Genomic DNA, 27,572 nt, shown 5'->3' on the forward strand with positions numbered 1-27,572 from the left:
GCACCACTGGGTTACAGATCGAGACCGATTTTCAACCCAAATTGGGTTAAATCAACCCAACAACAGACTCAACCCAGCATTTGGGTTGAAAAAACAACCCAGCGTTTTTTAGAGTGTAACCTGCATGGTTGAGAGAGACAGGCTGGAGCCGTGTTCTGGATGGGTGCTGGGTGCTGGTTGGGGAGGGGGAGCAGTCAGCGGTGTGAAGTGTAGAGGAGGTGTGAATAGAGGTGGGGCTGGGGGGTGTAGCGGAGGTGTGAATAGAGGTGGGGGTGTCTGCAGCAGGTGTTAAGGGCTGTATCAGAGAGGACAGTTTGGGGGGAGAGTCAGTGGCAGATGAATCAAACCTGTTGAAAAAGTGATTCAGCTCATTTGCCCACCTCACATCCCCCACCGGCAGAGAGTTCTTTTCTTTGTGGCCTGAGATGGTTCTGAGGCCCTTCCAGACGCTGCAGACATTGTTCTGCTGGAGCTGGTTTTCCATCCTCTGCCTGTAGCTGTCCTTTCCATCCCTGATTTTTAATTCCCTCTGCACCCTTTTCAGCTCCTCCTTGTCTCCTGATTTGAAGGCCCTCCTCTTCTGCTTGAGGACGGCCTAAATGTGCGATAAGTCACAATTACGGTTTTCCAACTGGGAAGCATATGAGGTGCTGCAAAGAGGAATGGGCGGAACCGGCAAAGGATCGATGTGCCAAGCTTGTGGTGTCATATTCAATAAGACTTGAGGCTGAAATTGCTGCCAACGGCACATCGACAAAGTACGAAGCAAAGTCTGTAAATACTTATGTCCATGTGGTTTTTAATAAATTTGTTGAAACCTCAAGTAAACCTGTCATGTGGTCATTATGGGGTGTTGTGTCTACAATTCTGAGGAAAAAATGTATTGAATCCAATTGGAATACGTCTGTAACATAAGAAATCGTGTAGAAACAAGAAAATTAGAGAAAAAGTGATGCACGGTGAACACTTTCCGGATGAACGGTAGAATTAAAAAGAAAGGCTTGTTATCTGTCCTGCTGGAGGAGTTTTTAATATAAAATGGTTAAAAGTTCCTGTTACTCGAGCTTTGTTTCTCTCGATTGTGTATTTCCTGGTGGCGTTGGAGCCTACGGTGCGGAGCTGAGAAGGCTTCTCTCCGCTGTGGGTCCTCGGGTGACTTTTCAGAGCTGTAGCTGGTGAGAAGCTCTTATAAATAAAAGTCATGGCGCAGTCTTCACAACGGTACGGTTTATCTCCAGCATGGATCCTTTCGTGTGTTTTGAGGTTGGATGGAAGTCTGCACACCGACAGGACAAAATTTTATAGTAAATAATAACGTACTTATAATAATCATAAGACCTGAAAGCATGTACCTAATAGTATAAAATACCAACAACCTTCAGAAAACAAAGTCGTAACAAATACATTTTTACAAAAATGTGAAAATATATTATAAAAATGCAAAAAAATTTTTTGTAGATTTGTAGAAACAGTGATGTGAATAATGGGGCTACAATAACCCCATTTTTGAAGTGAAGACAGGAAGTAGATCTGCTGCATAATTAGGCCACTTTACGTCGCGCCACCTCACCTTCTAGATGTTGGGCTGGTTGTTAGATATACATTATTAATACCCATTATTATTATTCCCTGTTTTAGAGGGAAAGGTAGACAGTTAGGGGGTTAAGTAGGTGTTCCAGCACCTCACACCTCCAACCCGTACATCTGAACGTTCCACTGGTCTACACACCTTGCACTTTAGAACAATACAGATCCACAACCCATGATGCCTGCATCTCATCTTCTCACTGAACGTAATAACTTTTTATTCCCCTTTTATTCGGTTTTATTTAATTCTATAACTATGCACAGTCGAATCTGGTCATGTTTGGTCCTGTACAGAACCTGCACCAACACCAACACTCCTCCAAATCTTTAAAAGAGCTTCTTCATGATGAAATACACAATTTCACAATTTTATATTATTCACCATCAAACAAACAGAATTGAGGAGCATCATTATTTTAAAGAAGGATAAAATAAAGTATAAAGTCGTCGTTTCCCACAGCGTCAGAAAGCTCCACAGCTGGACTCGAACCCGGTTCAGGATTCACTCCAGTCTGGAATTTCTGTAAAGATTCATTTCAAGCAGGCAGCAGCAGAACGGGGCGTCAGCGGAACTGCACACAGATGTGACGTCACACGCACCTAACGTAACTTTAATAGACTAACCAGTAATCCGTGCTTTATAACTATTAATAAATATTATTTTATTCTCTTTAATTGTAGTTACACACACACACACACACACACACACACACCAGTTCAGTTTCTACCCACCATCATCAAACTACTGAATTCCCAGCACACACACACACACACACACACACACACGCACGCACACACACACACACACACACACCAGTTCAGTTTCTACCCACCATCATCAAACTACTGAATTCCCAGCACACACACACACACACACACACACACACACACACACACTCAGAATCAGAATCGTATTTATTGGCCAAGTAAGTGCAGCACATACAAGGAATTTGATTCCGGTAGACGGTGTCTCTCAAGTACAGAAAAACAACAACAACAATGTGCAAGAATGTGTGTAAGTGTTACTGTACAAGTTGTGGAATATGTTTATACTGTTTATAAATAAATAGGCAATAAACGAAATCCTATAACAAAAAACGAAATCCTCACATACCGGTTCAGTTTCTACCCACCGTCACCAAACTACTGACCTCCCAGCACACACACACACACACACATACACACACACACCCCGGTTCAGTTTCTACCCACCATCATCACGCTGTTACGTGCTGGTTTTTGTGGTGTTTCTGTTCTGAGTTTGCAGGATGTCTGCTGATTGTAAATTGAGTTTCCTGTTCCTGCTGTGAACAGCCAGAATAAAAGGAGCCTCAGTTTCCTTCTTCGGGGCTGCGCTTGCCGCACCATCCACCTCTGCTTTTCGGTGTTTGTTTGGTTTTGTTTGTTGTTATTCGTTATAATTTGCCATTGTTCGCCCCTGATGCCCCCAAACCTCACCTACATCCGCCAGTCTGACTCCTGTCTCCACCAGCCAAGGTGGAGCTTCCACCTTCCCACCTGCTGGATACCCCTGCCACCCACAGGCAGGCAAGAAGCCGTCTTCTGTCTCTGCTGCTCTGCTCTCCTCCTCCACCTGAAACCCAAAGAGCCCTGCAGCTCCTCCACCTGTCCTGCTGTCCTGTTGTCCCAACATAAATAGTGTCTGCCATCGCACTCCCTGGTCCCTCCCTTGACAGCCAGAAGAAACGAAGGACACTTAAGAAACAGAATTTACCCAAAATCCCATAACTCCACTGCACCCTGACTAGGACAGCCTAACTAGGGTGAATTTAACACCGTCTGTGTCTAATAGGGGGACTGTGTGATAAAGTGGACTTAATAATTGACGCTGTGTCTGGGACTTTTGCAGAAGACCAGAGAAAACAGATGTGTTTTCAGCTTAGATATAAACACTGAGTCTGAGTCCAGATGTGGAAACACCAATAAATAAACTGGTTATTAAATGTGAAGAACTGAGTGAAACCATTACTGGTGCATGGTGGTCAAACCCTGACAACCTTGATGAAATATGAAACTTGATAATTCACCTTCATCTACATACTTCACGCCCACCCAGTATGTTTCAGAGTGACTGGGACTTCGGTCAGTGTCCTTGGCCGATTCCGCTGGGATTTTTCTCTTTTCTGTCGCCTGGGGACACAAACACTGTGAGCTAAAATATTCCACCCCTCATTTAATGAAAACTGCAGAATTTAGAAGATTAATAAATCCAAAATTGATATGGGGAATTGCATATTTGCAACTGAGTTAATCCAACTTTTTATTTTGTTTAATAGAGGTTAAAGTCTTCTGAGTAACGGATCTTGGAGATCCAGTGTGGGATAATAGAGGTTAAAGTCCTCTGAGTAAAGGATCTTGGAGATCCAGTGTGGGATAATAGAGGTTAAAGTCCTCTGAGTAAAGGATCTTGGAGATCCAGTGTGGGATAATAGAGGTCAAAGTCCTCTGAGTAAAGGATCTTGGAGATCCAGTGTGGGATAATAGAGGTCAAAGTCCTCTGAGTAAAGGATCTTGGAGATCCAGTGTGGGATAATAGAGGTCAAAGTCCTCTGAGTAAAGGATCTTGGAGATCCAGTGTGGGATAATAGAGGTTAAAGTCCTCTGAGTAAAGGATCTTGGAGATCCAGTGTGGGATAATAGTGGTTAAAGTCTTCTGAGTAAAATGATCTTGAAGATCGAGTGTGAAATAAAAGTGTGAGCCTTCTTTACAAGATAAAAAATCATTCAATCATTAAAGTGTGAGTTATAAGGCAAGAGCACAAAAGGAAAACGTGAAACGGGAAGTATTGTGAGCCATTAGTTATCTGTGAGCTCTCTTAGCAACAGCAGTTGTTTTCGTTGAACAAACTCGAGAAAGCTGTGTGCGTAAAAAAATGGGAAATAAAAGTGGGAAAAGTGACACTCCTATTAGTCCTGAAACTAAGTTAATGATGTGTGTAATCATCTGGTGGACTGGCATGAAAATTACGGTTTTCCTGCGGGTGGGTCTCTTAGTCAAACTCAGCTAAAAAAGCTGAAGGAGGGGCTAGAGGGTAGCAGGCAAAAAATACTGCAGTCAAAGAAAGTTAAAAGTAAAGTAATTCGGAAAATGCTTATAATGGAAGACTGTATTAAAATATAGGAAGCAGAGAGCGACTGAAGAGACAGACAAAACACCCAGAACGCTCTGACCGCGCTGACTGATACTGCACCTGCCTGGTTGTATCCGTCATTACAGGGCGCACAGGTCGACCTGAGTTTGGACTCCACCCCTCCGCCCTACCCCCAACAGCAACCCCCACTGGAACAGCAGCAACTCCCGCTGGAGAAACCGTTACAAGAACAACAGAAACCACCCCAGCATGATGGGGTCACTGCTTCGACTTCAGAGGAAAAAAAACACCACCAGAGCAGCCGCCCCATATTCTCCACCCAAAACCTGGTCTGCCCCGCATCATCTGAACCATCAGCTGCAACTCTCCCCATGATTCAGGTCGCTGGGACAGGGGGGCCTACATTTGTTTACAGACCATGGACAACGGAAGACCTTCTGAACTCTTCTAAGCACCTCCCAAATGCAGATCGGGGGGGTGCAGCCCTGTCCAGAGCCGTGAACGATTTCATCAGAGAATTCACACCGACATCCACCGAAATGGCCCGAGTCCTGCTCAAAGGCACATGACCCCTGCGCAGTATGGCACCATACGAAGCGCTCCTGAAAAATACCTTCATTGATGCCCCCCCCCCCCCTCTCAGTGAAGCAACAAAGACTTCCTGCATCATGTGGCCACGCCAAGCGAGGATCAAAGAAGACAACAAAAACAAAGATTCAACCCACAGGGCACAACTGGCTCTGTTGCAGCATGCTGCTGCCAACTCCACTTCATATCGCGGACCGGATGTGTGCTTCAGGTGTAACCAAAGGGACACGGGGCACGAGACCGCAACAAAAGATGGAGAGGACAGTGGAGACCACGAAGCGAGGAACAACCGAATGTGCGCTTCAACTGCGACCAAAGTGGACATATGTTACGAGAATGTCCCAATGAAGAAAGAGGATGGAGCAGAGGACGTGGTGTTCCCTATGGCGAGAGACGTGGACACAGAGGAGAACACACCCATCATGAACAATCCCAAACAGACTGACGGGTGAAGCGGGGCGGAGCTCCAAACGAAGTCGCGGCTGCAGCCCTGAAGGAGGCTCCAACCAAGGTCATGCACACCCTCACAGACACACTCACACACATTCCAACAAAGGTCCTGGGGACGGTGAAGTGGTTCAACGTACGCAACGGCTACGGTTTCATCAACAGGAATGACACAAAAGAAGACGTTTTTGTACACCAGACTGCCATAAAGAAAAACAACCCAAGAAAATACCTCCGCAGTGTTGGGGGCGGTGAGACTGTGGAGTTTGATGTCGTTGAAGGGGAGAAGGGTGCCGAGGTGGCCAATGTCACCGGCCCAGGGGGGGTCCCAGTCCAGGGCAGCAAATATGCCGCTGACCGGAACCGCTACAGGCGGTACCCACGCCGGAGGAGACCCCCACGCAACTACCAGGATAAGTACCAGAGCGAGGGGCGGAAGAAGAGAGAGAGCCAGGAAATTGTTCCTGAGGGGGACACACAGCCACAGCAGCGCAGAACTTTGTTCCCTGGCAGGCGGCGCTATCCACCGTACTTTGTCCACCGACGCTATGGCCACCGATCCCCATATACGAGCGCACCACGAGGGGAAATGACAGAGGGAACTGAAGGTAGTGACAACCAGGGTGGTCCAGACCAGAGCAAACCAATGAGGCAGAACTACTACAGAGGCTTCAGACCAAGGAGTCCCCCACATCTCAGACTGGTGAGGGAAGGCGAGGAAGACAAAGAGAACCAGGGCGAAGGCAAAGAGAACCAGGAGCCCCACCAGCGGCGCTACAGATGCAACATCAACTACCGCCCAGACCACCGAACCTCAGGATGGCAAAGAGAGCAAGGCAGCCGAAACATCAGCTGAGAAAACGAGGATGAACAGGGCGGGGCTGAGTAAACATCTCTACCATCATCCAATAAAGTCAACAAGAAGAAACTTTAAAGATCTGAGCAATAAGAAACAGATTTGACTTGACAATCATCTAAGCTTGCAACATGCATTTGACCAGATTACTACCAATAGCCTGCAGAATCTATACAGACCTGTTCTTCTCCATTATTTTTATGTGACAGTTAAACATTTTGGGGAAATATATATATAAAACTTGGCCAAAGGAATAACTTGTTGTTACTTACAGAAGCTACTGGTGACACTGCGAAATCTGATTGCATTGTTGAGGATTGTCCCCCACTCCACCCGAACTGAATTTTACGTGTCTTATCCAACTTATGACTCAAGATGGGTGGTAGTAGCCTAGTGGGTAACACACTCGCCTATGAACCAGAAGACCCGGGTTCAAATCCCACTTACTACCATTGTGTCCCTGAGCAAGACTGTCCCTGTAACTACTGACTGTAAGTCGCTCTGGATAAGGGCGTCTGATAAATGCTGTAAATGTAAATGTAAGATAACCTTGATTCTTTTTGCTCTTTTTGGGATCTCCCTTTTCCAGTAGGTTCCCCCTGTTTTTGATGCTGAAGTAGCTCGTAACAATTTTACTTGTTTTGTTAACCCTTCCCCTGGTAATATCTATGTTGGTACTGTGAATGTTCAAAAAGTTCCCCTCCTTCTCTATTTGCGACTTCCCCAAACAGAACCCCAACAAACCCCAGACCACCAGTAACAATGATGTAACTCTTGTTCATAGTGGTCAATCATGCTTTGAATCAAGCTCCTCCTCGAATGAGACCGATGCGGACATATAACTCTATATCTTGATTATATACTTGTTGATTTTCGTTTTAAATTGTTTGTCTATTTAAATTTTTTTTGCCTTTAGTTTTGAGTTTATATTCTTCTGTCAATACAACTGCCTGTGATGAGTTACTGTCATGATCCGGACTGGCAGGGGTTACTCCGGATCCGGAGTTCGGACCGGAGTTTCATGTTCGTACTGTGTAATTGTCCCTGATCGTGTTCACCTGGTGTATATTTATAGAATTGTATAAAACTATCCTGTTCGTGTCTGTTCGCCCTCGGGTCATTGTGCGTGTAGATGTTCCCCTGTCCTGTGATCGTGCGAATGCGTCCTCCTTCATGCCATGTCCAGTCCACCCGTGGCAGTTACCTTAAACCCTTGATGGAGTGGTATACTTTGATGTTTCTGGTTGTATATTACGTTACTTTGTAATTTTGCATTAATTTGCTGTGTATTTTATAATCATTTTTTATCCTTTGAATTTTGTTTTATTATGAAATTATGTACTCCTCACCTTACGTACACATCATATACAATTTGGTGCCTATAGTAGAGATCAATTAATCAACTCAAAAAAAAAAAAAAAAAAAGTGTGGAAGGAAAATTTAGTAGGCCCGGACTCTCCACGTGTTTCACCTTTGGTCATGGAACAGTCAGAAGAAAACAACTGTGTATCTTAGGTCTGACCTTGTTGATGCAAAAGCTTGATGCAAAAGCTGGACATAATCTGATAAAAAAAAAAGGTTCTGTGACGCTGATGGGCACCACAGTCCAAATTGGTGCAAGCTTGGTTTTCGACCTCGTATACCCCAGATGTATAAATGCTTGTGAACTGTAATCAACTGTTCTCTTGTGGGTTCTCTTGTGGTAAAATAAACTTGGATAATCAATTCAGTTGACTTCCTTTATTGCAGCTCCACAGATGGCAGAATTTCCACCGCACAGGAAACAATGAGAATCCAGAACCACAGTAGAACATTGACCAGGTTCTTCTCTGTTACAGCTGTTTTCAAGGTAACAGTGTGTGTGTGTTGGAGGTGGTGATCAGTGTGACTCTTCTGAAGATGATCCTGCAGGTACAGGATGTTATTTTATCTCACACAGGGTCAGTGAGGAGTCCGAAAAAACCCCAAACCCTGGGTAGAGGGGTTCAGTGAATGTGGAGTGGAACGTGTGCAGGTGGGTCAGTTTATCAGAGGAGATGCTGTAGAAGGTCAGAATCCCAGCTGACCAGTCCAGATACACACCTACTCTCTTGGAGCTGGAGGGCGGGGCAGGTATTTTAGTGCTGATACTTTTGTGTCTGACAGAGTATCTGTTTTCATACCAGATCAGAGTCCAGGACTTGTTGTAGTATCCAAGACGACAGTCATTACTGATTCCTCTCCTGCTGATTCCTTTATACGTCACTCCTATATAAACATCTCCACTCCTCTCCACCTCCCAGTAACAGCGTCCAGACACGCCCTCTCTACACAGAACCTGCAGCCAGACATCAAATCTCTCTGGATGATCAGGATACGGCTGCTTCTCTTTCAGACACGTCACCTTCCTGTTCCCCTCAGACAGGAGGAGTTTTCTGTTTGCTGTGTTGGGGTCCAGTGTGAACTTACAGGCATCTGCAGATAAGAACAGAACATTTACATCAGAACAAGCTGTGTGTGTGTGTGTGTGTGTTTCCTGTTTCTAGTTGATATCTTGACACTTTCACTCTGGAGTGACCTCATCATTTACACAGGTGTAGCTCCACCAGCAGCTCTTCAGCTCCACACAACCAGTAGGTTGGAGGAGGAGAAGGAGAATCTTCATCTGTCTGCTACTGGACCATCTGGATTTTTGACCTGTGACCTTTGACCTCCATGCTGCAGTGATGCTGCTGCTCCTTCACTTCTTAACTACAGAGTCAGTAAACCTTCATCAGGAGAAGTCAGTAGGTGGGTGATGGTGATCAGGAGCTTTTATTCATTTCCCATGATGGGAACGCTGGATCCAGTCTGTGCTGTGGACTAAGGTGGGTAACGTCTGTATATTTTTATCTGCTGTAACAAAGATCAAGTTGATTGAGGAGAATCAGGAGCATCTCCAGCTGAAGAGTTCAGATCATGTCTTCATGTTGGTTCTGGACATGAACATGTGACTTGTCTCCAATATCTCCAGTCCAGCAGCGTCACCTCTCAACCAATCACACTTCTTACAACTACCAGCTACAGAGACACACACATCACCTCTCATGCTGCTGAGCTGAAGAACATTTCAATCATCAGAACCAGAAAAGTAGTTCTGACACAAACACATCTTCAAAATCCACTGTGACTTTACCAGAAGACAGAAGAACTTACATTTCTGAGGTCCAGACTTCAACCTGCATTCATCATCATGGTCAACACTGTAGGAAAAGAGGAGATTTTACTAAATAAACTCAGCATGCAGCAGAACCAGTCAGATCCATTCTAGCAGAGCAGAAGAACCCCATCAGCAGCTGTTCAGCTCCTGCAGGATGTGACTGTAGTGAGTGTAGAGCTGCTAATAATGACTCTAGATTGTATGCTGATCCCTCAGAAACTCGGCTAATATGATTCTAACTTGGTCTTTTCTTGCTTGAAGGCCATTTTCTCTGCACTTTGTGAACATCCATCTATAACCAGGCATTTTCCCCGGACCTTGTAACTGGTCCTGGATGAAGTCTGTGTCGTCCTTCCGTCGGAAAATGAGTCCGGCTGATTAGAATCCCGTGTCTATGTGCAAGAGCAGCAACAATTTCACTGTATTACATTCCAAAATGAAAATTAAACTTGATTAGCTGAGTCCTCTCTGACTCCATCTTGAAGTGCATCTTTAGATTTTACAGATTAAAATGAATTTAGAGTAAATTATTTTAATTAACAGCACAGTTCATGGTATTTAGGGTCTCTGTACTCTACCCTTTATTAAGTAACTAACTGTAGATCAGTGAACCAGCACCGTCTTACTAATGTTAATTTGACAAATTTGTTCGAAGAAAATGTATTTAAGAGTGTCAGTGAACATTTGAACATCAGTGAACTTCATCTTCAATTAAAAACAAGGGATGATTACATATCCATATTCATATCTTACTGGAGACCTCTGTCCCTGGAATAAGAGACTTAATATGAACATGTTCCTGGTACATCCCATCGCTTTCAGACAAGGTCTGATAAAATGGTTCAGGAGATGATAGCTGAGAATATTATTTTCCATCAGGCCTTGTAACTATGACAAATCTGGGACATTTTAAACAAGAGACACATGGACAATATCATTAAAAAGATGAATTTGATTGAACGAGTAATGATACTTTACAGCAGCGCCTTTCTTCTCTAATGTTGATGTGAGTAATGTGATGTGGATTCTAACCCTAGTCTGTTATCTTGACCAGCCTTGGTCTTGGTCTTGGTCAGGGACGGAGTTGGACTCATTATCAGCCCTGGAATTAAATGTCTCAGACCGGCCCACTTTACATCACGACCTGTTATTAATAAAATCATGTAATTATAACCGTATATGTTACGTCTACAATAGCGCAGTGTAAACGTCAGTCCCAGATCTTACTTGAGCTTCTCCAGCTTGCAGTGTGGATCCTGCAGTCTGGCAGTAAGCAGCTTCACTCCTGCTTCTCCTGGATGGTTGTAGCTCAGATCCAGCTCTCTCAGGTAGGAGGGGTTTGAACTCAGAGCAGAAGACAGAAACTCACAGCCACGTTCAGAGATGCAGCAGCGTGACAAGCTGGAGGATAATAAACTCACACAATCATGCATTGTTCATGTAAGGAAGTCTTAGTGTTGATTTTCATCAACAAAATTTATGATGAAAATAACCCTTTTTACATGATTATAATGAGACAAGACATAAATGCTGGTCATGTGACAATAACTATAAATAAATATATTCTGTATTATTGCTGACAAATAAAAACTAAATATGGTTTAGAATGTTAAAACTATACTAAAATGTCTCTTCATTTTCACTGACAAAAACTAGATGTCTTGTTTAATAGTGTTATTATATTGTGGTTTGGTTTTGTCTGTTCTACTTGGTACTTGTACTACATCGACTGTGTTAAATACAACCACATTACAAAAAAATCCAATACAATTTTCATTGACTAAAACTAGACAAAAAAATTAATGGATAATTCATGGACTAAAATATGCCTTAGTTGACAAAAATGACTAGACTAAAATGAATATGAACATGACTAAGACTAATAAAAACTAAAATGAGTATATTTGTACCCATCTTGGTCCAGAATAGGTCATTATAGTTGCTTTCAGTGTCAAACGTGGAAAATAAAACCATAAAACTAATACACAACATTCTTCTTCTCTCACCTCAGTGTCTCCAGTGTACAGTGTGGACTCCCCACTCCAGTAGAAAGTGTCTCCACTCCTGAATCCTGCAGGTCGTTGTCACTCAGGTCCAGGTGTCTCAGGTGGGAGGAGCCTGAGTTCAGAACTGAGGCCAGAACTTCACAGCGTTGGAAAGAACACTGCTTTAAACTGAAGATGGATTAATAAAGTTTATTATGTGTCACTGCATTTAAGAACATGTTTTAATCATCGTGCAGAATTCCAAATCATTGGGTTTACACAGTCCTCTGGACAAACAAACACGACTTCAAAATGAAGCCAAAAACACTGGATGAAGAGTTTTTAACTATCCACCCCAAGTTCTCTCATTTCAGCAGCAACAACAAGGGAAAATGTATAAGATGCTGTTGGATAGTTGTAGGACAAGTTTACTCCAGAGACTGTAGGATACTGACCTCATTTGCTCCAGTTTGCAGTCTGGACTGGATAATGCAGAACACAACATCTGCACTTCAAAATCCTGCAGGTGATTGTAACTGAGGTCCAGTTCTCTTAGGTTGGAATTTGATAACTCCAGTGCTGATGATAGATTCTTGAAAGACTCCTCAGTGAAGTTATAGCCAATCAGTCTATTAAAACAATGAGACATTTTGAGCTTATCTTTTCCAGAAGCATTTACATTTACAGTGTTTATCAGACACCCTTATTCAGAGTACCTTACAATCAGTAGTAATGTTATCTAATATTTTACTGTCCCATTTTGCACTACTTCATTATTCATGTCACTAGTTTACCTCTATCTGTCTGTCTTCTTATTGTCTACATGTTTTGTTTGTCTCTAATGTTACACTTTCACTGCCTGTGTCCCCTGTTTGCACTTTATGTAGCCCAGTTGTCTGTTGAAACGTGCACTAAAGATCAGTACATAACTATGTTTAAATGTTACATGTAGCACCAGGTGTGAAGGGGAAAAAAATGCATAGGCCTTGACACTCCATGTGTTTCACCTTTGGTCATGGAATAGTCAGAGGACAGCTGAAGCACAAGGCTAAAATGTTTTCCAAACTTAGTGTGTTATGCTGCGCTCAGGCTGATAAAAGAAAGATTTTGTGACCTTGTTCGGTGCCGTAGTTCTAACCGGTGCAAGGCTGTTTTCATATCTTGCGCCACCTAGAGTGGTATAAATGCTTGTGAACTGTATTCAAGATTTGGGAGTTCTTCTTGCGAGTCCCCCCATGCGCATGTTAAATTAAACTTGGCAATCAAATCAGTTCACCCTCTTTTCATTGCAGTTCCTCAGACGGAAAAATTCCCACCACACAGGTTCCAGAGAAATGTGGTTTCATTTCACTATGTACCGTCTAACATGTTATGAAATTACAGGTACTGTCCCTGGCAGTCCACTTGGCACAGATTCTCTATCCAGCCATGTTTCATCTTCAGTGCTCTTACTGATGGAAGGAGGGTGACCTAGCGGTTAAGGAAGTGAACCCGTAATCAGAAGGTTAGCGGTTCGAATCCCGATCCGCCAAGGTGCCACTGAGCAAAGCAGCGTCCCCACAGGCGCCTGTCATGGTGCCCACTGCTCACTAATGGTGATGGTTATCATCATCTTGACACTGTGTGCTGTGCTGCTGTGTATCACAATGACAATCACTTCACAACAAATGTCCCCAGGTCGTTAATACGGATCAGTCAGTCTGTTCCCATGCGAGTCTGATCTTGCACGGAGCCCCAGGACAAACATCTCTTCTGACCAAGCTGCTTGCCTATTGTAGATTGCACAAGACTGGGAGGAGCCAATCTCGTCCCTGCTGTCCTTAGACAGCTCTCTGCTCACAGCAATGGTGGAAGTTGGAGTCTGACTGTTCGAAGGTGTCGACAACAAGTTCAAACCGGCGCCATTAATACAGGAAACAAGTGAAGGATAGAAGAGCTTCTTAAACAAGAAACAACAGGTCTGTGAAGGACAGAATTCTTGGTTGTTTGTAGGTGTTAAATACTCATTTTCTGCACCTTTATACAAATAATTTCATTAAAAATAGTACAATGTGATTTCCTGGATTTTTTTACATTCTGTCTCTCACAGCGTAAAAGTTGAAGATGAGCTTTACTGTCATCTCAGCTATATACATGTTAGACAGTATATAGTGAAACGAAAGAATGTTTCTCTGGAACCTGGTCCTACCTGGAACATTTGAGCGATTAGACAAAGTTACACACTGATATAAAGTGCACGTGTGCGACACCGACAAACTGGGATACATGAAGTGCAAACGGGACACAGACAGTTCAAGAGTAACAAAAAACATGTAGACAACAATGAGACAGACAGAACTAAACAGGTAAAATGAATAATAAATGTGCAAGTAAAATAGTGCAAATACTGCTGTACAAAATGGAAAAGCGCCTTAATAGATGATATTACAGATAGATAATCATACAATATAACAGAGGTAGTTTGTGTGTGTGTTTGTGTGTGTGTGTGTCAGTCCAGAGTGGAAAGTCCCTGAGTGTTCAGGTGTCTGATGGTCTGTAGGATGAAGCTGTTGCAGAGTCTGGCAGTGAGGGCCCGAACGCTTCGGTACCTTTTCCCGGATGGTAGGAGGGTGAAGAGTGCATGTGAAGGATGTGCAGAGTCCTTCACAAAGCTGGTGTTGGTAAATGTTCGTTATGGAGGGTAGAAAGACTCAGATGATCTTCTCAGCTGTCCTCATTATCTTCTGTAGGGTCTTGTGGTCCTATATGGTTCAGTTCCCAAACCAGGCAGTGATGCAGCTGGTCAGAATATTCTCAATAATTCCTTCATAGAAGTTGGGTGGTGGGAGACGGGCTTTCCTCAGCCTCTGCAGAAAGGTTGGGCTTTCTTGGCTGTTGAGCTGGTGTTGAGATTCCAGGAGAGGTTCTTCTCTAAATGAACACAGAGGAACTTTGTGTTCTTGACGATCTGCACACAAGAACCGTCGATATTCCCTCCATTTTCTTCTGAAGTCAATAATTATTTCTTAAATTTTGTCCACGTTCAGAAACAGATTGTTGACCTTACACCAGATCATCAGTTGTTGCACCTCCTCTCTGTATGCTGACTCATCGTTCTTGCTGATGAGACCCACAATGATCAAGTCATGGTCAAACTTGATGATGTGGTTGTAGCTGTTCATCGCTACACAGTCGTGGGTCAGCAAGGTGAAAAGCATTGGACTGAGCACACGGCCCTGAGGAGCTCCAGTGGTCAGTGTGTTGGTGCTGGAGATGCTGTCCCGATCTGGACACACTGAGGTCTCCAAGATCCAGTTGCAGAGGGGGGAGTTCAGGCCCAGCAAACTCAGCTTCTTGACCAGATGCTGAGGTGATGGTGTTGAATGCTGCGTATGTGTCTATATGGCAGTCCTACGCAGTGGTGGCCTAGCGGTTAAGGAAGCGGCCCTGTAATCAGAAGGTTGCTGAAGGTTCGAATCCCAATCTGCCAAGCTGCCACTGATATGCCACTGAGCAAAGCACCGTCCCCATACACTGCTCCCTGTCATGGCTGCCCACTGCTCACCAAGGGTGATGGTTAAAAGCAGAGGACGCATTTCATTGTGTCAGCCTTGCCATGGTGTTTGGTCTATCATGAAACTGTATTCCACAACCTCACCTTGGTAGCAGAATATGGCTGTTCCTCACCAAGGTTTTAGCCTCGTACAAAACAGTTTCTGTGTCTGTAAATGGCTTTGTTTCAACATATATGTGTGATGATCACAAATACCTGTTTGAGTCAATGACTGATTGATATATAATCCTACAAGTGTCCCCAAAGACGGGTTGTGACAAATAATGATGTGATTAGATTTTTCTTTTGTCTGCTCACTTTGAAGACCCTCCCCACAGTATTTTATCAAGGACTTGAAAGACGAGTTGGTCAACCATGACTGGTTGCTTACATTACATGACTTATTTCAGCTTACCAATTACCTGGTTTGTGACACCTCATCACCCCCCCAAGGAGCGCCCAAACCCCATGCAAGAAACACAGACCCCAGGCCCCCTTCTGGGCGAATAACCCATGCAACTGAGATGAGCCAAGATTGAAGCTACAACTACCGGGAATGTCCTAAGGAGCTTGACCCCAGTGGCCAGCAGGAAATGATGATCATCAGGGTCCCCTTGGAGAGCACGCCTCCACACCATAGCTCTGCCACCCATAGTGTGTCATCAGGTTATCAAGCCCCACACATGGTTACCAGGGGCAAACACTCATCGACTCAATCTGATGGCTGTTCAAGCCTTAGATGGACGCCTGCTAGGCTCGGGTCATCTTGAGTTTAAAAGGACCCTCTGTGCCTGACTACTGACCACAATCATGTGGAGGAGACCCTGTTGTTCTTGGCTACCCATGGCTGCCATAGAACCAGCCAAAACTGAACTAGTGGGATAGGCCTGACTGCACTGACTGCTGCACCCAGACCACATCTTCCCCTCTTCCCGTTCACTGCTGCCCTGCCACCTGAACTCACAGACCTAGTACCAGCAGTATGTCACAAATTAACCTAGTTTTATCACAACTGTGCAAAACCTCTGCATTGTACCGTATATTTACCAGTCTGGTACTCACCGAGCCTTTCTACTGTTCCTCACGGCAATGATCAGTCTTTCACGGCCCTCATCATCAGTGTTGTATTTCTTCAAGTCAAACTCATCCAGAACATCCTCTGATACCAGGATCATGTAGGCCAGGGCTGAGCAGTGGGCAGGTGAGAGTTTATCACCTGATTTCACATACGAATCAATCTCATTGTGCAGTGAAGTGTCTTTCATTTCCAGGAGACACAACAGAAGATTCATGGCTCTTTCGGTGGAGATTCCGACTTTTTTGGTTTTGTTGTAGTGCCTTCTAAAATGTCTTATGACAAAGCCAGTCTCCTCGTTGCTAATCATCTTCTTGATGTGCTGGCTTGTTTTTTGGAGACTCTCTGAGCTATTCTCTGTTTTGGGCAGGAGACCTTGTAAAAGACTCTGGTTGGACTCCAGTGAGATTCCAAGAAGGAAACGGAGGAAAAGATCCAGATGTCCATTTTGACTCTGTACGGATTGGTCCACAGCAGCCTTCAGCAAGTTGGCTAATGAGACTCTCCATGTACGACTGATGAAACACTTTAGCGCCTTCATGTTCCTGCTCACATAGCAGTAAAACACGTACAAAGCAGCAAGGAACTCCTGAACACTCAGATGGACAAAACAGTAGAGTTTTGCTTTGAAGAACTTGGCGTCTTCCTTGAAGATTTCAGTGCACATCCCACAATGCACTGCGGCATCTGTGACATCAATGCCGCACTGCTTCAAGTCTTTTTCTGTAAACAGGATTTTGCCTTCCTGAAGTTGCTCAAACGATAATTTAGCCAACTTTAAAACCATTGCTTTGTTGGACTCCAGGACTTCTTCTCTGTCTTTTTCATTCCTCCCTTCATATTTCTTTTCCTTGTTTTTTGACTGAATGAGCAGGAAGTAGATGAACACTTCAGTCAGAGTTTTGGGCTTCTCCTCTAAGTCATCATGGACCAACATATCCTCAAGTACGGTCACCAAAATGGAGCAGAAGACTGGAATGTGGCACATAATGTACAGACTTCGTGATGTCTTGATGTGTGAGATGATGTTCTCTGCTTGGTCCTCACGGATCCTCTTCTTGAAATATTCTTCTTTCTGTTTGTCAGTGAACCCTCGTATTTCAGTTCTCTGGCTGATGTAATCTTCAGGAACCTGATTGGCCGCTGCTGGTCGGGTGGTTATCCAGATGAATGCAGATGGCAGCAGATTCCCTTGAATGAGGTTTGATAGCAGGATTTCCACACAGGATTCCTGTAGTGCATCACACAGCTTCTCTTTAGATGGCAAATGCAACAGAAGTCTGCTTTCATCCAGACCATCAAGGATAATGACAATCCTGGACTTCTTATACATCACGTCTTGTATCTCTGGAGCTTGCAGATGTTTAAGTTCTGGGTAGCAGTAAATCAGGAGAGTGTGGAAACTGTACCGATCATCTTTTATTAAATTGAGTTCCCTGAAAGGAAGAACAAACATGAAGTCTTTGTCTTGGTTTGCTTCCCCTTCTGCCCAGTCAAGAACAAACCTCTGAACAGACACAGTTTTTCCAATCCCAGCAACACCTTTGGTCATGACAGTTCTGATCGTTTTCCTTTGTCCAGGTAAGGGCTTGAAGATGTCGTTGGACTTGATGACTGTGCTTTGTGTTGGTCTCCTGTCTGTGTTTTCAATCTGCCAAATCTCATGTTCTTTATTCACTCCTTCACTCTCTCCCTCTGTGATGTGCAGTTCTGTATAAATGCTGTCCAGGTGGATCTGAGTTCCTCCCTTCATGGTGACTTCAGAAACGTGTTCAAATTTCCTCTTCATTATTTCTTTATTGGTCATTGTGACATCCTGGAGGATGTCTGTGTCATCTTTCAAAAGAGGAATATGGTTTAATAAAGACCAGTTTTTATTAATGCACATACCGGTGGATTTAGGAATAGAGCATGTTTATGGGCTAATATTTGTGCCAGTAGAATTTGAATTAGAATGAAATTGAAACTGCATTTTTTTATATTTTACATTTTATAGTTTTTTTAATTATTAATTTAATGATTATTATTACAATGTGTCAGTTTCATTTATTTAAATTTTTCAGTTTATTGAGAAGATCGCTGCACATGCGCTGAATAACAGCTCAGAGTACCCACCCTTTTTGGAGTCCCTGGGACGAGTGCTATATAGTGCTCCGACTGGGGACTCCATTGTCCTACTGGGGGACTTCAACGCTCACGTGGGCAATGACAGCATGACCTGGAGGGGCGTGACTGGGAGGAATGTTTTTGGACTTCTGTGCAGTTTGACCATCAGTACACTTGGTCCCAGGGCAGAGTAGGTCGCTGATTAACTTTGTAATTGTATTTTCTGCGCACAGAACGTTTCTTCAAAGTGGCACAAATTTACTTCCATATATTCCTTTTTTTGGGGGGGCGCAGAGTGATGCCAGGGGTGGGGGCGCGTGTGACTCCCTTCTCCCTATGCAGAGAACAAGAGTACTGGTGGGAAAAACAGTAAAGGAGCGTCCACTCAGGACATGATCTAAAATGCGGCAACACCTCAGTGACAATTTGTACTGCTACACCACAGACTGGCCGAACCTTTCGTATGGAAGGTTCCTGCCGCACGTCTACCTGCTGGTTATGTTCCATCAGACCACAACCTTGTTAATGTCTGTATGTGCAGGTTGACCAGGTTCAATGGTAGTTAACATAAGCATGTCCTAATCAAACACAAGCAGCAAGTCTGTACAAATCGCCACAGAGGTGCTGCCACGTTTTAGATCATGTCTCAAGTGGACACTCGTATATACCAGTTTATACCAGTTGATGCGTAACACTGGCTGGCACGTGCATTTCCTGCAGGAAGTTCCACTTCACTGCAAGTTGTAGAGCTGTCGTAAAACATGGAAATGAGCTCACTTGGGAATCTGCGTCCATTGATTTTCCATAAGGACCAGGATTGTGAATTATTAAAACTTAAACTGGATTACATTGTAGGGATGTAAAAACACAGTTTTAATGTCATTGGAGTTCAGATTCATTAGCATGTGTATGTCCTGGTTTTTGTGGTGTGTTTCTGTTCTGTGTTTGTGTTGTGTTTGCAGGATGCCCGGTGATTGAAAATTGAGCCCACGTGTTCCTGCATTGGACAGCCAGAATAAAAGGGGCCTCATGTTCCTTTTTCGTCACAGAAATTGCAGTGCCATCCAATTTTTCTTTTGTTATGGGCTGTACCCCTAGACTGTCTCGTAACAAAACTGGGGGCTCGTCCGGGAGCTGTTTTTTCTTGTGAAGACGCACGTTCAGCATTCTTTGGGAACTCTGGTAAATTAGGCGTCTCTAGCCGGATTTTCATAATTCCTCCATCTGAGCGCATTTGTTGTTGTGTTGGTTTGTGTTTGCGGATTTTATTTGGGTGGTGTTTTGAAGAGCAAACCCGGAGGGAGCTTAGCGGTTTCTCTTCTGACTGACCGCGAACCTTCAATTGGTAAAGCTCTTTGAAGAAGAGAAGGTTTATTTAGTGGGATCGTGTTAGGCAGGCAGATGAGTTCATTCTGAGCTCATCGTACGAACTTCTGTTGCGTTGCACCACAGAGAACTGATAAATAAGCGATTAACAAGGAAGGATAAATAGTTGAAGGAATCACTGTTTAAAGCAGTAGAACGGGGTTTATTGGGCATTAACGTCATTGTGGCGCGGATCGAGGGTCAGGCATCTCTGGAGTCTGCAGCCGGTAGCGTCTCTGAAATTGAATTAAAGATGAGCGAGAACATCAGATGCAATATGAAGCAGCCAAGTGGGGATCTGAACGTGACAGCCGTGCTGTGCGGGAGAAGGAAATCGAAAAGGAGTTGCAAACTTGTAAGTTGGAGACTGGACATTCACGGAATTGTCCTGAACCCACACCTTTGATATCTTGGTTGTGTGCTTTGGGTCATTGTCCTGCTGAAAGACGAACAGTCACCTCAGTTGGAGTTGAAGAGCGCTCTGTCGAGTTCTTGGTCTACTTCTCTAGAAAGAGTCCTGGAAATTTTAACCTTTGAGGCCTGAGATCAATTTTGAGCTTCAATGCAAAGGCTGAGAATACTTATGTACATGTGAGCTCTCATCTTAATTTTTATAAATTGGCCAAAATCTCAAGTAAACTTTTTTCACATTGTCATTATAGGGTGTTGTGTGTAGAATTCATTAAAAATGAATTTATTCCATTCTGCAACATAGGACTTGCTCTGGTTAATTTGGATTCTAATAAAGCGTGTCTATAAAGTATAGAAGACTGCAGTGTTTACTATAAATTTTTAGGTGCACACTGATTGAATTAACCATCATGCATTGCAGGTGAAATTCATCTCAGGCAAATGTATGAAATTATTTAAAAAAACTATAAAACGCACCAGATTATGACCCAGACATATGACCTTGATTATTATTATGTGATTATAAACAAGAAACTTTTATTTCTTATAAAACCCATAATCACATACAGTGCGTCTCAATGGGCTTTGACAGGCCCTACAGTTGACATCCCCCACACTTGACCCTTCTGCACACAAGGAAAAATTCCACAAAAAAAAAACTCTAGGAGAGAGAAATAAAGAAAGGAAGAGACGTTGGGAAGGAGTGACAGAGAGAGGGATGCCCTTCCAGGGTAGAGTGAGCCTGCAAGTGGTATCAGTTCAGGTTGGTGATTGTCCAATAACTTCTGACTTCTAGATGTCACTGCGTTTTTCTCATTCTGGACTTGTCCTGGATTGCTCTCTCCAGCTCAGAGCTGAGACACTCCTTCAAGTGTCCTGGGATCAGCAGATCTATGGCCGCCGCACCGGCCTGTTGTGGTGAAGAAGGAGCTGAGAGTAAAAACCAGTCAGTCTACGCCCCTGGCCATGAACGTTGGGTAATATCCAAAAGAACAAGATCGTGGATACAAGCAACTGAAGTGGTTTCTTCGCAGGGTGGAGATATGAGGAGAGGTTTCCCATTTCATCTCTTCTAGGGGTAGCTGATCTTACCTTTTTGCTGCACTTACTTTTGTTCTATCTACTTATCTTATTAGTCTCTAGTCAACAATAATACAATTTCTTAATTAAATCATAATCAAAAAGTTTGAGAGCAAATACTTTTTTTAAGTTAAACATGCCTGTAATGTCAAAAATGGGTGATTTAATGTACTGTAAGTGAAAGTGAAAGTGATGTGATTGGCATTGTGAAACACTGCAGCACAGCCGCTTCCTTACCCACTAGGCCCCCACTGCCCCCGCGCTCACACACACACACACACACACACACAGTGTGGGGCAGCGGCGGACCCGGATCTCATGGGATAAATGCCATTTCGCTGTGTTGTTGTGTCCTTTCTCTTTCTTGAAGGTCACATGACTTTAGAGAAGAGCAGCAGGCAGTGGGCGGCTGCAGAGCGAGATCATCAGGAATAAAACCAGGAATCCAGCAGTTTCCTGACAGTCAGACAGCAGACCAGAGTCAGACCAGAGTCACAAACGTGCTTCGCGGGAACGCCCCCTTCACAGCTCGATTCACGCTCGGGACGTCCTGTAACATCATTACCAAGAAGGAACAGTTACGTGAGTTACTTCTGCTGGAAGTGGTTAGTTGTGGTTTTGTTGAGTATTTGTATTGTCTCTTCTTTCATGGTGAGTTGTCCTTCTGTGGATTGCGTATCTGTAGTTGTATAAAGCACTTTAGGTTTGGTTGGTTGTCATGTTTCCCAACCCCTAGACGGGGACGTGATAAGAGCACAGCGGAGCTGATCTCTAGACTCACAAGCAACTGACCTGAGAGGAACACTGTGAGAGCGCCCAGCTGTACATCATCAGATGAGCTCTGGTTCTGTTTCCTGAATGTTCCTAAAGTTCTTCATTTAGGGTCAACATTCATAAAATATGTAGTCACAGATATATAAATATTGGATTTAACAAGATATAGTTTCTGTAAATAAATATAGTGTCCTGTATTGGCGTGCACAGTACACACAGTGAAATTTGTCCTCGGCATTTAACCATCACCCTTGGTGAGCAGTGCGCAGCTATGACAGGCACCCAGGGAGCAGTGTGTGGGGATGGTGCTTGTGGCACCTCAATGGCACCTTGGCGGATCGGGATTCATACCGGCAACTTTCTGATTACGAGGCCTCTTCCTTAACCGATTGGCCACCACTGCCCCTGTGTCCTGTGTTGAAAATGTGGGTTTTGTGTGATTTGGAGAAAAATTACAATCTGGTGAAAGTCCTTTAAATGTGAACATTGGCCTCTGTCACTGCAAGACACAGTAACTATCTGTACTTGTTCTGCAGTCATGAACTCTTCTGATCTCGTGGCCATTAAAGCCCTCGGCAGACCCCTGCATCTCAGCGCATTGTACAATGCAAGAAATGACAGCGTCATAGCGTGTAAGTAATTTACACTAGTCAGTGTAACGGAATACATGTACCGGTATCACATATTTAGAATACAAAGTATGAGTAACTGTATTTCGTTACAGTTACTGTTTAAATGAGTGGCATTTAAAGTGATTTGTACCGTTATTGGAAATGCACAAATTGAAATGGAACTATACGGTAGCACCAGCAACCGGTAGCAGCATAAATCGTCAGAACACTGGAAACCCCAACAAAACACGCAATAAGCGGCTCTAATGTGCGCGTCCTGTTAACATCGGTGGACCCGGAGCCAGCACAACAGAGCCAGCAGTGGCCGGGCAGGAATGCATTTCTTACTTGGAAATTCCGACACCACTTCACATTTAAAGAAGAAAGGGACGGGCAAATCTGATCATACAATGCAAACAACCAAGCTGCTCTCAGCGTCAAAAGACTTCACATCCAACCTAGAGAAACATCTGGAAGTCAGTTCTTTTTAAAAAATTGACCTTTTTTGTCCTAATCAGGAAGAGCGTCATTGAATTTTTTTCTTGTGCAAGGCTACTTTTTATTTTAACTAAGTGATGGAATATGTTGATGACCATAACAGTAAATACTTTTCAATGGCATATTTTATGTTTGTCTAATACTCTTCCACTTTTCAGCTTTATAAATAAAGAAATGGTTAAGGCTTTTTTATTATCTGTGATTGCTACATTCATGTAGTTGTAAAAAGCATGACAATATCCAGAGTATTCAGAATACGTTACTCACATTGAGTAACCTAACGGAATACATAACAAACTACATTTTGGAGCATGTATTCTGTAATCTGTAATGGAATACATTTTAAAAGTAACCTTCCCAACACTGACACTAGTAGACCACCACGGAATACACAGTGGCAGAGGCAGGAAATTTTCAGTGGGGTAGCCAGGACGGATCTGTGATCGTTTTGGGGTAGCATCATCCTACAGTGAATGTTCGTTGTGTGCTCAGAGCTTTTAAATTACTTTACTTTATTTTGCAGACGCTTTTATCCTAAGCGACTTACAAGAGGAAGACACCAGCAATTCATTCGATTTCCAGAGATTTTGAGTTAACAAAACTAAGAGCCCTGATAAGGCCGAACTAACAGAGCTATCACCGACTCTGCATTTACTTGGGTGAAAATTCAGGGGGTGCACAGACTGAGGGTGAGTTACAAGAGTTTTCTCTAACATGCCCAAAACGCTATTAAGCATAGAGTCCCCCGCCTGCTTTTGTTTACAATCCCCATGTATCACTGCTGGAGTTCGGGGACGCATTTGCAGGCATGCTTGGAGCAAGGGGACAAGTCGTCGCACGGAGAGTAGACATAGGACGCGCTGGGGAGGAGGACAGGAGGCGTTTAGTCAGGAAGAGGGAGGCCGGAGGTGAGTGGGGACGGGAGTGTAGTCGTGGACGTGCCTCAGCGCGGCGTGGAGGGAACTCGGGCTTCGTGGGGGGTAGCGGGGAGATCGTCTTGTCAAAAGGGGCAGGCAAACTCAGTGTCAATGGCAGGCGAAGGTCGTGGTTTCGATGTAGAATCCGTCAGGAGATCGTCGTAACAAAAGGGACAGGCAAAGCTCGTGGATTCTAGTCAGCTGGGCGTAGGAAAATAAGGCTAGCGTCTCTGGGAATGAATTAAACTCAAAGAGCTCTCACATTTCCGCTTCCGGGTCGCCATCTCTCTGGCTGGTCTGGTGCTCTCTGGTGGGCTGGAGGTCTATTGGTTGTGACACCATGAGACGCAATATCTTCTGACGTCACATCACCACTTCCGCCATGGTCCAACCCTCCATCTAAAAATACCGCATGCTGCCCCAGGCGACCTCCTTTAGCTTTACGCTCCCTTAAAAATTCATCCAAGTGCTCCTGCACCTCACCAGCAGTCCACGAACGAAGAGGTTTGCTTTTGAACAGCAGAGCAAGCTCACGGTTTGGACAATTTTGAATGAACATGACCACAAATTCCATACTCTAATTCTTCATGAACCTCCCTTCACTTCTGAGGGTCTGCTCTGCTACCTCTGCAGCTCAATTTAATCTAATACAATAGTTCAGCGAACCCTCGTTAGGACGTGGTCTGGTGGCATACAAGGCATCCGCCAGAGGTAGGCCTGAGCTATCTGAATTGGCAAAATGGTGTCTCAGAATGTTAAAAACTGATGTAACATCTGTCCATTATTATGCATCCACACCCTGGTAATTTCTCTGGCCTGACCCAGCAGTCTATCGACCACCTCCACGACCATCTCAGAGTTAGACAGGTTCTTTTAACCAAGATAAGTTCTCATTAATTCCTCCATTTCAAAAACAGAGCACTTGTCAGCACCATCCCCCCAAAAAGATGGCGGCGCCTCCGACTTTAGCACCAAATTTAATTCCGATGCATCAATGACAGTCATGCCCACCTGGTCAAGGCCAGATCCAGCATGACTGGATCTATATTTAGATGAACTTGTAACCTTCTTCTTGTCTGACTTCTGTATAGAAACTAGAACCAAGTGAATAAAAAGATTGTATTCATAGTTGGGGGTCCTGGTGAACCAGAGCTGGTCACTTCATTGATTGTAACGTGGAAGCACGTTGTAAGTCGCTCTGGATAAGGGCATCTGGCAAATGTCTTACAGTTTTTCTCGATTGCTAAAACACTATAACCAATCTTTTGAATTAAAATTTCAAAACCATAATGCTATTTTTCAAAAAGTACACCCATTTCCCTGAACTATAAACACTATTCCCCTGCTTTAACACATGAGTCAGATTTGGTGAACTGTTACTGCAAAACTTTACACACAAATCCCTACATTTTTCAGTGCTTACACCATGTGGTCATTTGGAAAGCACGAGTATTCAACAATGTTAACTTAAATCAGCACAGCTTGAGCTCAAGTAGCACACAATTAACCAAGTGGAAACACTAGGAGTCAAAATTTATCACACACCAATCAGAAACTTTGATGGGTAGATAAAAGGGCCAAAGTCAGCTCATTCAGGTTTGAAACAATGGATCCAAAGAGATGCAAAGGAGGAGGACGTGGTGGAGGAGGAAGAGGAGCAGAAGTAGGTCTAGGACACCAGGGAGGTCGAAGAGTTGACCATGTCCTTGTCCATGGTATGACTATGAGGGAGGCTGGGCAACGAGTACAGCCAAATTTGAGTCGCTTCACTGTTGCCTCCATCATCAGAACCTTCAGGGAGGAAAACATGTAGGTGTACTTGCAGTAAGACTGCTCTGTACAGTAACTTTTGAGTTACTAAACTCAAGTTTCTTGAGTTTCAGCATGTTTCCATTTATTTCCTGTAAAAAGGATGTGTGACAGTCACAGTAATGAGTGCTTCTATTTTTGTAGGACACAGAGACGACCACCTGGTGGAGGCAGGTTAAGGCTTTTGTCAGAGGAGCAAGAGAGGGAACTTGTGAACATGGTCATTGCCAATAATGTAATCCGCCTGCGAGAGATTCAAAGGAGAGTGATTGAGGATGATCAACATTTTCGAGGGATAAATGCCATCAGCCTCTCCACAATTGACCGCAACCCCCGAAAGAACCAACTCCGAATGAAACAGGCATACTGCATCCCTTTTGAACGAAACTCTGACAGTGAAAAACCAATGAGCGGAAAATGTTCAGGTATGAGTTTTGGTATTGTATGAAGTATTGTTCCATCACAGCATGGCAGTTTATGCTCTTGAACTGTGCAATGCAAGAGGATTTTACCCCCGCTGCCTGGCTAGGGCCAATATAGCCTGTGATGTGGATGAGATTCTCTGGCCTGACCCAGACCAAAGACAGGATGCTGAGGTGGAATAATGTTTTTGGTGTGTGTTGTACTGTACAAATAATAAAAATGTGCCACTATATATACACAATGTGCAACATAACTAGCCAGTTTTGGAAATATTGTTTTTAATTTATTGCACCAATGTGTAAGACTATGTTGTAGTGTGTGTTTTTGAGGCCTTGTGTGTGATGTCTGTGGGCAAAGTTTGGTTTTTCAGCAAGAGTGAATGGTTTTGAGTGTAGAGCTTCATTCTGACCTGAAAATACGATGTTTGGGAAATTGGGTGAGACGTTATGGATTTGTTTACTGTTTCGAGAATACGAGGCATAGTTTCAAGAAATGAGTTTAAGCAATCGAGAAAAAATGTAAGACAAGTACCCCTTCTGGCACTAGAAACCTCTGTGACTTTACCACTCGCATCCATTCCCCACAAATAAAAATAGATAAATAAAATAACTAAAGGTAGATACTATCCATTTATATGGGCAGATGACCCACACCAGTTCTCAAGATGAACTGCGGTTCGGCGTCGCGAAGCACATCCAGCGCTCCTCCGGTGGTCTGCAATTGGCCCACCAGTTGATCTGGGTCACGGCACCAGTTTGTGCCAGTTCTTCAGCGTTGTTGCATTTTTATTTTGCTCCTCAAACAGTAAATGATGAGATGACACCGAGAGATTGCTTAACCATGATTATTTTTCTGCACAAAAAGCAAAGTCGGAACATCACATCTCCCTCCTTCCTGCGCCTCTCTGTACAATATACAGCATTATTAGAACATGCACACACAGTAATATTCTTAATATGCACATCATTTATAATAAAAAGTAACATCCTGTGCACCAACCCCACGTACCTCCTACAGCCCACGGCATGTGTTCAAGAGAACAGAACCAGGTCCTCGACCCACTACCCCAAGGGCACGGCTGCTTCCATGCAATTTTTGGGGGGTAATCAGAGGTTTATAACTCATATAACTTTTTACAATAATAATAAATTTAACAAACAGAAAATACAGAAACACATTTGATATAACCAGAAACACCAACACCCTTAGATATTCCA

The 27,572-nt window shown here is 43.8% G+C and overlaps 2 protein-coding genes, 1 long non-coding RNA gene and 1 pseudogene across 6 annotated transcripts in view; 2 read left to right on the plus strand and 2 right to left on the minus strand.

Moving 5' to 3' along the window:
- Window positions 1–3,028: 3,028 nt before the first annotated feature.
- On the plus strand, window positions 3,029–6,624 carry LOC114785484 (nuclease-sensitive element-binding protein 1-like; annotated as a pseudogene).
- Window positions 6,625–8,456: 1,832 nt separating this feature from the next.
- On the minus strand, window positions 8,457–18,216 carry LOC114785631 (NACHT, LRR and PYD domains-containing protein 12-like). The gene is made up of 6 exons (XM_028972067.1): window positions 16,349–18,216; window positions 12,210–12,383; window positions 11,776–11,943; window positions 10,997–11,170; window positions 9,766–9,812; window positions 8,457–9,045 (listed from the first exon to the last, which is right to left on the minus strand). Exons 1-6 carry the CDS (start codon window positions 18,166–18,168, stop codon window positions 8,513–8,515), a joined length of 2,916 nt encoding a protein of 971 aa, XP_028827900.1. The 5' UTR covers window positions 18,169–18,216; the 3' UTR covers window positions 8,457–8,512.
- Window positions 9,089–27,572, minus strand: part of LOC114785606 (NACHT, LRR and PYD domains-containing protein 12-like) — a 438,381-nt gene continuing 419,897 nt past the window's right edge. The window contains exon 13 of the transcript XR_003749083.1: window positions 9,089–9,559. The gene's annotated coding sequence lies outside the window, so the exon portion shown is untranslated. The remainder of the gene's footprint in view (window positions 9,560–27,572) is intronic.
- LOC114785917 (uncharacterized) lies at window positions 20,944–26,964 on the plus strand. 4 transcript variants are annotated; one of them, XR_003749117.1, is made up of 6 exons: window positions 20,944–21,006; window positions 21,091–21,321; window positions 21,694–21,905; window positions 22,060–22,729; window positions 23,730–23,895; window positions 26,077–26,964. It is a non-coding gene; the product is annotated as an uncharacterized LOC114785917 (long non-coding RNA). The 4 variants fall into 4 exon arrangements; XR_003749118.1 differs by lacking the exon at window positions 23,730–23,895 and having other exon boundaries at window positions 22,060–22,167; window positions 22,360–22,729; XR_003749115.1 differs by lacking the exon at window positions 23,730–23,895.

This window comes from Denticeps clupeoides, chromosome 3, assembly GCF_900700375.1.
Source record: "Denticeps clupeoides chromosome 3, fDenClu1.1, whole genome shotgun sequence".
Classification (NCBI taxonomy): Eukaryota; Metazoa; Chordata; class Actinopteri; order Clupeiformes; family Denticipitidae; genus Denticeps; species Denticeps clupeoides.

Bases quoted from the DNA above. Each gene is read 5' to 3' on its own strand.
- LOC114785631 (XM_028972067.1), bottom strand. From the start codon at position 18,168: ATGACCAATAAAGAAATAATGAAGAGGAAATTTGAACACGTTTCTGAA. The intron at 12,384-16,348 runs GTGAGTACCAGA...TTGTTTTAATAG, and splicing joins AGGAACAGTAGAAAGGCTCG to ACTGATTGGCTATAACTTCA. The intron at 11,171-11,775 runs GTGAGAGAAGAA...ATTATCCTCCAG, and splicing joins TGTACACTGGAGACACTGAG to CTTGTCACGCTGCTGCATCT.